Source organism: Phoca vitulina, unplaced genomic scaffold, assembly GCF_004348235.1.
Source record: "Phoca vitulina isolate PV1807 unplaced genomic scaffold, GSC_HSeal_1.0 scaffold4, whole genome shotgun sequence".
Lineage (NCBI taxonomy): Eukaryota > Metazoa > Chordata > Mammalia > Carnivora > Phocidae > Phoca > Phoca vitulina.
Window position 1 is genome coordinate 4,617,015 of NW_022589707.1, and position 13,260 is coordinate 4,630,274.

The window sequence follows — 13,260 nt, forward strand, 5'->3', positions numbered from 1 at the left end:
ATATAAATTTGCTTTTTTTTTTTTTTCCATTTTAGCTATATATCTCAAGTGTGGTAATTAGAACTTTCATCGCTAACTTCATTTCTAAAACACAAATGATGTTGAAGTACATTTTTAGGTTTCCAAATATTTGAATTACCTTTTATTATTAATTTTAAATGTATTATCACTGTGGTAAAATAATGAATCCTTGTGATATTTTTCTTTGAAAATTGGAGAGGTTTTGTTGCTTTGTATATATTCAAATTTTGCAATTTTTATATAATTTGCATGTAATATATATTCCTATTTCTTTTTTTTAAGATTTTGTTTATTTTGAGAGAGAGAGCAAGTATGAATGGGGGGAGGAGCACAGGCAGAGGGAAAGAGAATCTCAAGCCAACTCCATGCTGAGCCCGGAGTCCAACGCAGGGCTCGATTTCACAACACTGAGATCATGACTTGAGCCAAAATCAGGTGTCAGATGCTTAACTGACTGAGCCATCCAGGCGCCCCTCTCTATTTCTTGGGTGTAGGATTCTTTATGTATTAGATCAAGCTTGTTAATTCTGTTTTTCAGAACCTGTATTTCTAATTTTTTTCAGTATTATCACTTCGTTTCTGAGAACATTTTGTTAAATCCCCCACTACCAAGTTGGATTTAACAACTTTTCATGATAATTCTCTGGGTTTTCTTCCCCTAATTCTATACTGTAGCTATATTGTCACATACATACATATTTATGATTGTTACATCTTCTTGATAGCCTATTACCTGTATTTGTATATAGTAACTCTCTCTATCCTAATTAATGTTTTCTGCCTTATATAAACATAAATGTAAATATCTGCCTAGTATTTACATTGTTGCTTCAATTTGTCACATATTTGCACAGGATATGTTCTTCAATACCCTTATTCCCAGGTTTTCTTTGTGACTGTGTTTTAGTTGCTCTTGCAAACAATATATAGCTATATTATATGGGTTTGAAAATATCAATGTGAAAATAGGAGGATGTAATCTATTTTCATTCAATGTAAATATTGAGATAACTAGACCGTCTACCATTTCTGTTTTCTGTTTAGCACTCTTCTTCTTGACCTTTATGTTTCTTTCTTCTGTTCCCTTTATAAAGAGATACTCTACCCTTGTCTGACCTGGTGCCCACTTTTTTTTTTTTTACTTCATTGTTTTGTCTTCACTTAGCGAACAAAATTCCTAAATGTCTTGGGCATTTTCACTCATGGGTATAGGTAACACACACCACACCTATAATTACTGGATCACCTTGAAACACATCAGGTAATTTTAGAAATATTACAGAGTAATTTTCTGTTCTTTAACTCTCATACCTGCCCAGATATTTTATGTAATAACTCGTATAGCTGTCCCAAATTTCAGAGTGCTTTTCAAACCTCTCTTTGAATCAGATGGGAATCCCACAGGAAAAGAGAAGTCATACAGATTTTTCAATAGAGATTTTAATGTAACAAAATGGTTAAAGTGACGTTGCAGAATTTCAACAGTAAAAATGGAGCTCTGTGAGACACAGATAGGAGTTGAGTGAAGCAGCCACCGTCCGTCCCTAAGACTAAGACCCAGAGCAGAGCTTGGCGTAGTTACAAACTAGAAGGTCAGAGGAGTCAGGGTTCAGACTTTACCTCTGAGGGGGAGGTGCTCCCCAGCTTGCACTGTTGCCCTCCAGGGGGAGGAAGGAGGCTCATTCTGGGAAAGTTGGAAAATAAAGACTGGAGCGACAGGCACCAGCAGCACTGGCAATGTATAGGGTGGTTGAGCAATCCTGACAAGACCAGCAAGCAAACAGGAAGGAGCAAGTCCCTTTACCCCTTGTCCCAGCTCCCAGTGTCCTTTAGAGCTCCCTTCCCACGCGGCACAAGCAACTGTAAGCCACTGAAATCTACAATCCAAATGCCCCAGTGTGGTGAGTCTCAACTGTAAGCGTGGGTACAATATGCTGGGGTATTCAAGTTTGTCAATAAAGAACAAGCTTCTACATCACTCCTATTGAGAATTAATTAAGGGAGAGAGACAAGAGCTATTGAAGAAAGACTAAGTGGAGAATGTGATTTAGATGTGGTACTCACGGGGCACCTGGGTGGCTCAGTCAGTTAAGCGTCTGCCTTTGGCTCAGGTCGTGATCTCAGGCTCCTGGGATAGAGCCCCACATTGGGCTCCCTGCTCAGTGGGGAGTCTGCTTCTCCCTCTCCCTCCACCCCTCCCCCCTGCTTGTGCTCTCTCTCTCTCAAATGAATAAATAAAATCTTTTTTTTAAAAAAAAAGATGTGCTACCCAAATAGATTTATTAACTGTTACTCTGAACAGAACCCACTGTCAAGACACAGGAAACATTATAAAACAACTGGCCTTCCTTACAAGACTTACAACACAGAAGGGAAGAGGAGAATGTGTGCTTCGTATTGATAGTTGACACCCAGAGGGAAGGAGAGAGGAAGATGGGAAGCCAAGCACAGTTGTGTCTCAGAAGCTGACAATCAGGAATCTCCTCCATGTTGATTCCTCCAAGGAAAAGGTAGTTATTCCCTGCTCACCTCCATCATACACAATTATCCCCAACCCAAACATTACCCAACACTCTAAAAAAGTACTGTACCCTAAGTACTGTATTGTCGTTTCTGGACTAGCTTCCACTTAAGGTCAGTAAACGAGAGTTGACATTTTATAAATACGGTAGTCTTCCTGCCTGATAATGATGTTCATTGTCACAAGGACTCTCTGACAGAATCAATCAGGACCCCCAGGAGACTCACAGTCTTATTAATGTTTTGTTCTTTCATGAAATGTTACCCAATTTATATACAAAGTGAATGCTAATCCTATTCTACAATACTGATATTTTAAGTGTGTTATACTCCAGTTAGTAACTGAGTTAAAAAATTAACATTATAATGATAAAAAGATAACCTTATGATTATGATTAGCTTTCCTGTCATACAAAGCTTTTTTTTTTTTTTTAAGTATAACAGACACACAGTGTTACATTAGTTTTAGGGGTACAACATAGTGATTCTACAACTCTATTCCTTATGCCATGCTCACCACAAACGTAGCCACCATCTGTCATCATACAATGCCATTACAATACCACTGACTATATTCCCTAAAGGAGGCAAGATCATATAAAATTTTTTGAAAAATCTTCAAAGCAGCAAAATTTTATAATTACTAAATGTAGTCCTACCAAAAATCCTTCACCATGGGCTTCTTTATCTCAGTCATCATTATTATTTTCAACAGCCTTTCTCATAATTACATTATCATGGAGCTATTCCCATTGGAAAAGTACCCCACTTCATAATCTGCAGAAGGAAAACATTGACATCAGCTGACAGGTCCCCACTCTAAAGAGCTTCAGAAGGACAAAATTATTCGAAGTAAGAGTCACTAGGAATCTTTCTGCTCTATGTTTGACTAGTTCCACATGCCTTACATTTCTGCTGTTTATTAATAGTTTCCAGGGTGATTTCCTTTCTTTACATGGAATTGTCAACACAAATTTACCACAGAGAGAAAACTCTAATATAAAAAGAAAATAGAGTTTTATTAGAACCCAAGGTAGGGCAGCCCAAGGGAAACAATCTTCACAGGGAAGAACGTGCTCCAGAGAATGAACGGTTTTTACAGGGTTATATACTTTTTTATGTCTTGTAAAAGCTCAAAAAATTATGCATTTGTCATATAGGCAGGAATCATGAGTTTTAACATCAAGGAATGCAGGGAGTAGGAGCATTGATCAATATCTCAAGGACAAGATGGCTTTCCTTGAGGCTACTCATTCACAAAGCCAATGTACAATGCATGCTTGGCAGGCCATAAGTCAGGATTTTGGTTTGAACAAAGTTTATGGACAATCTTACCGATTTACAAAGAAAAAAAGTTTTTCTTTCATCACTATTGGAAACACGAGGTGGCCTGTAATTTTTGTCCTATCAAAGAAGAAAGGATGAGAATTATCTGTGTCTGACCTCATTATATTTGCTGTGGTCTAAAGGGGTTCTGCACCCAACTCCACTGTGTGTATTGGGGGATCCCCCCCACACATGCAACGATTCTCTAGACACCAGCCAGGCGTTCTACAGTTCAACCCAGATGTGACAGTATCTACCCTGAGATTGTGTCAGATTTCACAGATTTAGCATTCTGCCCCCACAAGGTTGCCCCCCATTTCGGATGCCAATCACAAGCCTTATCTGGGCTTCTGACCTCCCGGCTACAGACCAGAAGTTCCCACTACTGCCTCCTTGGCCTGCAGATGACAATCACAAGTCCATGTCATTACCTATGTGCTTCTCACCAACTGGCTATAAATCCTAGGTTCCTGTGACACCATCATTGGGTTTGCTTAATTTTCCAGAACGGCTCACAGAACTCAGGAAACCGGTTTACTCACTTCTGATTTCTTACAGAAAGGATGCAAATCAATAGCTAGATGAACAGAGACACATAGGGTGAGGTCCTGGTCAGAGGACCCAGACATGGAAGAGTTCTGGTTCCCCAGCCTGGAAGCTCTCTGAACACTGTCCTTTTGGGTTTTAATGGAGGCTTCATTGCACAGGCATGACTGATTAAACCATTAGGCATCGGTGATGGATCCAACTTCCAGCCCCTCTGGTTCCCCTGGCAACCAGCCCCCACCTTAGGTGCTTTCCAAAAGTCACCTCATTAACATAAAGACAGCTGTGGTGGAAGGGGGCTTGTTATGAATAACAAGACACCCATTTCACCTTTATGGCTCCAAAGTAATTTCAGGAACTGAGGACAAGAGACTGAATGTTATAATAAAAGATGTTCCCATTGCTCTTATCCTTCAGGAAATTACAAAAGTTTTGGGACCTGTGAGCCAGGAAGCATGGATGAAGACCAAACATATTTCTTAAAAATCACAACATCACAGGTCAATATCTCACTTATTAAATACTCATTGGGCTGAAAGAGAAATCCTACCAGGAAAATCATAGGTTCTCCAGAATCTGATTCATTTTTATAAACTGGGTCATCTTTTAGGATTCCAGAATATTTTCATCCTGTTTATGGACCATCTTTCTAAGCAACTTGCCATTCTCAAAAATCTCTCTCAGGCGCCTGGGTGGCTCAGTTGGTTAAGCGACTGCCTTCGGCTCAGGTCATGATCCTGGAGTCCCGGGATCGAGTCCCATATCGGGCTCCCTGCTCAGCAGGGGGTCTGCTTCTCCCTCTGCCTCTTCCCTCTCATGCTCTCTGTCTCTCATTCTCTCTCTCTCTCAAATAAATAAATAAAATCTTTAAAAAAAAAAAAAGCTCCCAGGTGATTCCCAAGGTCAGCCAAGGACAAGGACCATTTCTTGTGATTATCTTTTTCTTTTCTTTTTTTCTCTTCCTTAGACTATGCCTTTTCTTTCATTCCTTCAAAAATTCCCATTTCAACACCTGGTTTTCTGTAGGTTTATAAACCACACTGATAGATTCTGTTGCTTATCTAGCAGATTAAGAGAGAACAGCATATTTTCTTTTAGAATCATTAATTTTGTTCTATTCGGGCTCAGTCTTCTGGAAATTTCTTGATAACACTAACTGGATGCTAATCCATTCAAGGCAAGGGCTGAATGTTGTCAATATTATTGTTTTCATGGTTAACAACAGTATTATTCTGAAATGAAAGGCAAAATCCTCAGTCACAAACTGAACACCTTCAAAGAAAAATACAACTCCTTGTTGTGGGGTCGTCAAGCCCAGCGGCCAAGAAAGAATTCTTGAGACATTTTGCGGTGCAACTTTGTAAGCTTATTTAAGTAGCACGGGGACAGGACCCATGAGCAATAAGAGCTTCACTTTTGCTGTATGAAGCTGGTGGTTATACGCTTAGTGCTTAAGGGGACATGCAGGGAGTATTAGATCATAAACGTTTCCTCGAATTTCTACTCGTAAAACTACTTTTGCAAGATTTCTCTGGTGCTTATCATTCAGCTGGATATTAACTAGCGCTGAGATGTACAGGCAGTCATGAGTCCCTTGAAGAATGTAGCAACCAGTATGTATTTGATCCTTATCAGAACTATGAAGGCTATAGGTCAGCCTTCTGGGCTAACGGTGAACATTTTTCTGTTTCTATCCCTCATCACTCCTCAAAACTGTGCTTATTCTGCCTCTTCAGGTAAAGATCACCCCATCTGACACCCTCACTAGCATATTTTGTGATAATTAATTCGTATATCAGGACCCATAGCACAGAGGCTGCCCCAGTGGTCTGGCCCACGTTGAAAATTAAACCTAAGTCCTGCACTTGCAGGAAACACCTGCGGAGGAATCCTAACATGCACCAATCACAATCCAACTCAGCCTCAGCTAGCTTACTTTACTCTAGAACATCAGACCTGCTGGCCATATCAGGAAATCCCCAACCTCCTAGCTAGCTGTGCCCATTTCCAAGGTGCCTCTTCTAACGCTCCTGTGAAACTGGCTCTTGCCTCAAATCCTTTGGGAACAGTCCTCTGTGGCGAGTGAGGCACTGCACTGCTGGGGTCAGGACTACTGGGGTCAGGGCAGCCAAGCTGCACAGACACTGATCTGACCCAGTTGGCACAGAATTCAGGAGCTTTGTGCACCAGAACAGTGGTCCTTGTCTGTGGCTAGAAGTCCATGGCATCACTGCAGGGTGGGTAGACTTCAAAGTCACTGCAACCACCTAATGAGGTAAGGTTTCAGAGGCAGCAAAGATGATCTACCTTTAAATTTTTTAAAAAAGATTTTGTTTATTTATTTGAGAGAGAGAGCACAAGTGGGGGGTGGCATAGGGAAAGGGAGAAGCAGACTCCCCACTGAGCAGGGAACCTGATGTGGGGCTCGATCTTGATCCCAGCACTCTGGGATCATGACCTGAGCCAAATGCAGATGCTTAACCAACTGAGCCACCCAAGCACCCCTTTAAATTTTTAACACACACGTTAATTCTAAATTTTTCTAATGAAGTCTACAATTTTTCAAGATTTTCATCTTGCTAGCTATGACGAGGGACTTCTTTTGATTTAATGACTCACTGGTATTACTTAATCAAACTTTCATTGCTGATAAGCTTTCCTTTTTCCTTGTTTCATATAAAAAGCTGTTTTGTCTACATTAACAGCTACATTTACTAACATGTTTTAGCAACATGTGTGCTCGGCATGCTTTCCTTACATCATATACTTTCACTTCAAAAAAGATCCAAGTACATCGGTTTAGAGTTCTTCCACTGAAGGCCTGTGGGGCATACATTTTGCTAGGCTTTATCTCATAAGATTTCCTCTCGTTTGGTTCTCTTATTCCTGAATGAATTTTTGGCTAAGTGTAAAATCGTAGAGTGATGCCTCCCCCCATCATTTTGAATGTTCTCTTCTGGCATCTGTTTTGCTGAGGAGAAGTCCTCTGTTACTTCACCGTATCTACATTCCAGTGTCATTGGGGAAAGATGCGATAACATCTGGGAAGCACCCAGCAGACTCCTGTCACCCTCAGCCCTCTGGAAACTGTGACTAACATTAAAAGAACATATATAAAAAGAAGTCATAACAACAAAATGTAATCTGTTTATTAAAGTCCTGTAACTCAAATATTGAAACAATTAAGAGTAGTCTCTCATACACTCAGGCATTTTCTTTAATTTCTTAACAAAATACAGTTTTTGGTTTTGTTTTCTCTTTTTGAATCAGAGCCTCTCCTGAGACCTGCTGGAGGACATCTCTTTATAACTCATCTATCCCAGTTATCTTGGCTAAAGCTTGGTCTTTCTGGTCTATGTTGTCTCAAGTATTTTTTGAACTGACATAAAAGTGAATGCAATCCCCTGATTTTTTTAATGGGTCCTTGTAGAAACATTCTGAATCCAAACCTATGGCTTATATTTTCTGTGAGACACATTATCCTATATTTGCCTCTTCTTCTTCCCTCTTTGGATTTTAACCTTAATTTAAGGTATACATATTTTAGTGAATAATAATTTTCTAAGTATAGTTAAAACATCATTTTTATAAAAATATTGCTTGTTTTTTTTCTACTTTTAAAATAGGTCCCACAGTAGCGCCACAGTGCTTATTGTTACATTTAGAGCTAATATTTTTTTAATTCAAATTATTTTTTTTGGTAGGGGGAGAGGGGAGGAAGGTCAGGGGGTAGAGAGGGAGGGAGCAGAACAAGCAGAGCGGTACTGAGCAAGCAATGTCCTGATACTGTGGAGATAAGGAGACTCAGATAATGGCCAGAGACAAAATGTGTTGCCTAAGTTAACTAATGAGTAGAATAGTCAAGGAGATGCATAGTCAGCAACAAGGCTTTTTGAGAAGCAAAAGGAAAATCATGCATTAGGAGAGAGACGGAAGGCAAAGGTTTCCCTGGTGCATCTTAATTTCATGGAAGAAGAAAAATGGGGACTGATATTGATACATGAGAGGATGTGAAAAAAATAGATCTACAGAACATGGATTATAATATATAATCACATATATCATACACCTGAATGGCACACGAGCCTACCAGAGAGGAAGAGAATTCAAAAGATGACATACTTAACATGTTAAAGAAATCACTGTTGTCATACTCTTTTGGCCACTTAGTTCCCAAACTTGTGTTAAAAAGAAAAAAAAATTACTCTTCCTCATCATTCTGACCACTTGGGCCCAAAATAAGTGATCAATATTGCCTAGAACAGATGCTCTTGGAATTTTGTTGAGGTTCCTACAAGTCTTTACCGGACTTTGTCGTGTTAGTGGTTCTAAACATGAGTCTACATCATTATGTTAAGCTACTGGCCTCCCTTCATGTCTTCCTTTTACAAGATTTTCTTACTCTTGTGATATCTTTTTTTAAGATTTTATTTATTTGAGAGCGAGAGAGAGAAAGAACACAGAGGGCGAGAGCACAGAGGGAGAGGGAGAAGCAGACTCGCCACTGAGCAGAGAGTCCAATGCAGGGCTCGATCCCAGAACCCTGAGATCATGACCTGAGCCGAAGGCAGATGCTTAACTGACTGAGCCACCCAGGTCCCCCTACTCTTGTGATATTTTATGCCATCATCCTAACGGTCAATTATTACCTACACCTGGCTTTGTAATCTGAACACTGGAAAAGGAAACTCTCCCGAATAACTGACTCTCATATTTATTCTAAACACAAACTCATTTAAATTAAATGGAGCAGAATTAAATAAAAAGAAACAAAGATCCTGATATTTCTCTGCCTCTCATCTACATATAAAAAATCCATAAAATTAAACTTTACTTTTCACAGAAATAGATTCCTTGGGATCAGATTTAGATAACTTTTCAGAACTAATGTCATCATCCTTAGACTTGAAATTCCTTAGTGCATTTCCAAGGCGGGGACTGCGTAACAAGGTCAGTATTTATCCTCTTATTAGAGGTGCACTATTGCACAGAATATATTATGGCATTATTAGCATATACTTACAGCAATAAGGGAGATGGAAATCTTAAGGGAGATGCGAGAGAAAAAAAGCCTCAAAAGGAAAGAAACTGGATCTTAGGTAGCGCTGGGAACTGGCCAGAGGAGTCCATGACTCTGCTCAGTGCTTCACCAGTACACAATTCTTCTTGTATGACCTGTGCTTTGTGGTCTGGAAGTACCCCATGTCTAGGGACAGAATCTGATCAATATATATTTTTAATATTGAAAATCTGAGACCTTAGATTCTTAAAGCATTTCTATTACCTTTCCTCCAAATCTCATCGAAAACAGGTCTTCCACCTTTAAGACTGTCCCTGGCATCCCTCACATTGATCTCTCCTTCCACAGCACTCTCTTCAGGGCACCCTTGACCTCTGCGTTCCTCAGGCTGTAGATCAGTGGGTTCAGCATAGGGTTGAAAAGCCTATAAAACAGGGAAAGGATCTTCTGCTGTTCCTCAGGGTGGCGGGATTTGGGGGCCATGTACATGACAATGGCACTGCCAAAGAAGAGCCCCACCACACAGAAGTGGGAGGAACAGGTGGAGAAGGCCTTTCTGTGGCCCTCCCCAGACTGGATATTCAGGATGGCAAATAGGATGCGTGAGTAGAACACCAGGACCAAGCAGAGGGGCCCGACTAAGATAAACACAGAAGCAGCAAAAATGACCACGTGGTTGAGCCTCGTGTCAGCACAGGCCAGCTTGAGGACAGGCAGGATTTCACAGAAGAAGTGGTTGATTTCAAGAGGCCCACAGAAGCGCAGCCTCAGGATGAGAACCACATGGACCAGGGCCAGCAGGGAGCCACATGCCCAGGAAGTGACAGCCTGAATGGAGCACACTCTCCAGCTCATGATGACAGAATAATGTAGGGGTGGCAGATCACCACGTACCGATCATAGGACATCATTACTAAGATGAGACACTCAGTGTGAGCAAAAGCCATGTATAAAAACATCTGCATTATGCATGGGACAAAGGAGATAGTTTTTTCCTTGTTGAGGAGGTTTGCCAGCATCTTTGGGACATTATTTGAAGCATAGGCTATGTCGATGACGGCCAGGTGGAAGAGGAAGAAGTACATGGGGGTGTGCAGTCGGGAGTCCAGCCAGATGAGCCCCAGGATGATGCTGTTCCCCAGCAGGGTGCAGGCATAGAACAGGGAGAAGAGCCCAAAGAGGAACACCTGCAGCTTTGGGCTGAGGGGAATCCCAGGAGAATGAATTCTGTGACCCATGTTTGATTTTCCGTCATTCCCTGGCAACAGTATCTGTATCAGTCGCTGCTGCTGCAGTAGGCTGTGTGCTGAGGAGCAAACGCACGTCTGGGTTAGTTCTCAAACAGAAAGAGGGGGTTTAAAGTATATCCTGTGTGTTACGTCAGCTGGCGATCCTTTTCAGAGCCATTACGTCAAATCCTTTAATCCACAGTAAAGCAGAAAGAAAATTATTCAAGTAGTGTAAGTGAGCACAACGTTGCATGTACTATTTTGATGTCTACAGAATTTTATTTAACTTTGATCACAAGACCCTTATTTTTACTATCATGATGGCAGTCACATAATAATTTATTTTCCAGAATGACAAATTATTTCATTTGGGGGAAAGTGCCATAGCCATATTCTCATATATGTTTACTTTCTAATTGATTTAGTTTTCAAATTTTGTTCCCATTTTCTTTTTATCATTTGTTTTGCTTTTATTTTATAACTTGTGGAGTACATTGCACATAGCAGGTGCTCAATAAATGGTAGAGTAAATAAATGAATGAATGAATTAAGGAATAAGATTTATAAATGTAACCTCAAAGAGATCTGTTTCCCTCTCTGTTCACTAGCTTTAGGGCTTTAGCAAATGAAGTTGGCACTAACTTTCTTACTTCCTGATGCTACATAGGGAAATCTGACTGTTTCCCTTTTAAGCACGAGCAGAGCAACATCACTAATCTGGTCAGCATTCATAGAAGTAATTTATGGTATAGGGTCAGGGCAAGTGGTTATCATGTGAAGACTTAACTATATAATGTTTCTATTCCTGCCGCACCCCACCCTCTTGCAGAACTGCTTCCCTGGCTCTGTGTAGATGCTATTTCTGGACCCCCCTGCATTTGGACAGTACCTAATACAGCACCCATTTGTTGGATGGATGGATGGATGGATGGATGGAAGGCATTACATTAGGAATAACATCCAAAGTGCCTCTCCCAGAATTTAATCAAATCTTTGACTCTTCTTTCATTTTTTCTGGCTGCCATTCCACCAACCATATGGCCACAGGGATGACAGAAAGGGAATCCTGGAATGTTCCATAGAACTGATTATATACACCTATTATATGACAACTCATGATACTTGATCATTCTCAATATGCAGCTTATGATTCCAGCTCTGAAAATTTCAACCCTATCTTAAGACCAGAAAGCTGCCTGCCCATAAGTTGACCTTGTACCTCTTGTTCAGGATGCTAATTTCTGAAGCTCTTCCTTCCTCCAGGCCCCACCTTCTCTCAACTACCACACTTTGAAAAAGGCCCCTTACTCACTGTGATACCAGCCTTTGTCTTATCTTAGAGATAGGATTAGATTTAGAAGAAACTGCACAGAAGTCACAAGGGTGAACATTATGCAGTATGTAGAGAAAATTTTAATTTCCAGAGAGCCTGTTAATAAGATGTTAATCAGAAATATACTACAGTACAAATGTACATTGACTTCCTTGTGAAAATGAGAAGTAGCTATTACCCTGTGTGAAAAAAGGACTCAGCTGATAGCATATGATGCCAAGGATAAAGACGCACATGACCAAACATTTCCAAAGTGAGAATTATAGTTCATCCTGCTAGGAATCCATCACATTCAAAAGAAGCTTCTGTTAGTACCCTGGAAGCATACCCATCCTCCAGTAACTCATCAATTAATTCCTCAACACACACAGAAAGGCTGATAAATAGGAAAATAATGGATTTCACACCTTCTTATTTTTTTCTCCAGTTAGGGGACAAAAGTCTACATGATCTTTCATATCTCCAGAACTACAGTACAGACTCAAAAAGAAGGGGAAGGAGCGAGGACATTCTCAAACACAGAGTCAGTGTCAGATGGCCTGTGCATTAATAATACAATTTTGGGGGCGCCTGGGTGGCTCAGTCGGTTAAGCATCTGCCTTCAGCTCAGGTCATGATCCCAGGGTCCTGGGATGGAGACCCACGTGGGGCTCTGCTCTGCGGGGAGTCTGCTTCTCTCTCTGCCTGCTGCTCGCCCTACTTGTGCTCTCTCTCTCTCTCTCTCTCTCTCTGTGTCAAATAAATAAATAAAATCTTAAATAATACAGTTTTGAAGGATAAATTGCATATCTGTTAATTTGTTGTTTTTTTTTTTAAGAAAACCATTCAATTCTCCCTTAACCTTTCAACTATTACCCATTTTGTAGCGTGGGCTTAGGTGATAGAGAAATGTTTCTCAAAGCATGGTCCAAGGACCACCAGCATGAGAAGAGCACTTCACTCTTTATAAGAAAAAAAAGCACTTTGCAAACTCTAAAACTCAAAGTAAATGTACAGTTCTATTTTTAAAAAATCTTTTATGCATGCAAAGAACCTTAGAGAACACTGAATCCAAAGGTGTCATTTTAAAGATAAGAATACTGAAGCTAGGACAGGTATGACTAAAGGCAGATTTCAGATAAGAACCCAGGCATCTCAAATCTAGTGTATTTAAAATGAAATGTTCGGTTTTCTTCTTCTTGACTTATCTATCACAGTAAGTTGCCTCACTACACCCCCTGCCAAGTTACGCAAGTGAGAAACAGTCATTCCTGATTCTCCTTTCT

At 40.4% G+C, this 13,260-nt stretch overlaps 1 protein-coding gene and 1 pseudogene across 1 annotated transcript; both read right to left on the reverse strand.

Moving 5' to 3' along the window:
- The window catches only part of LOC116630693, a 116,818-nt pseudogene that overhangs the window by 48,392 nt on the left and 55,166 nt on the right, over positions 1-13,260 (reverse strand).
- On the reverse strand, positions 9,075-10,688 carry LOC116630688 (olfactory receptor 2A5-like). The gene is given in 4 exon segments (XM_032401403.1): positions 9,075-9,619; positions 9,698-10,305; positions 10,308-10,637; positions 10,640-10,688. Coding segments are annotated over 3 exon segments (927 nt in total). The 3' UTR covers positions 9,075-9,619; positions 9,698-9,757.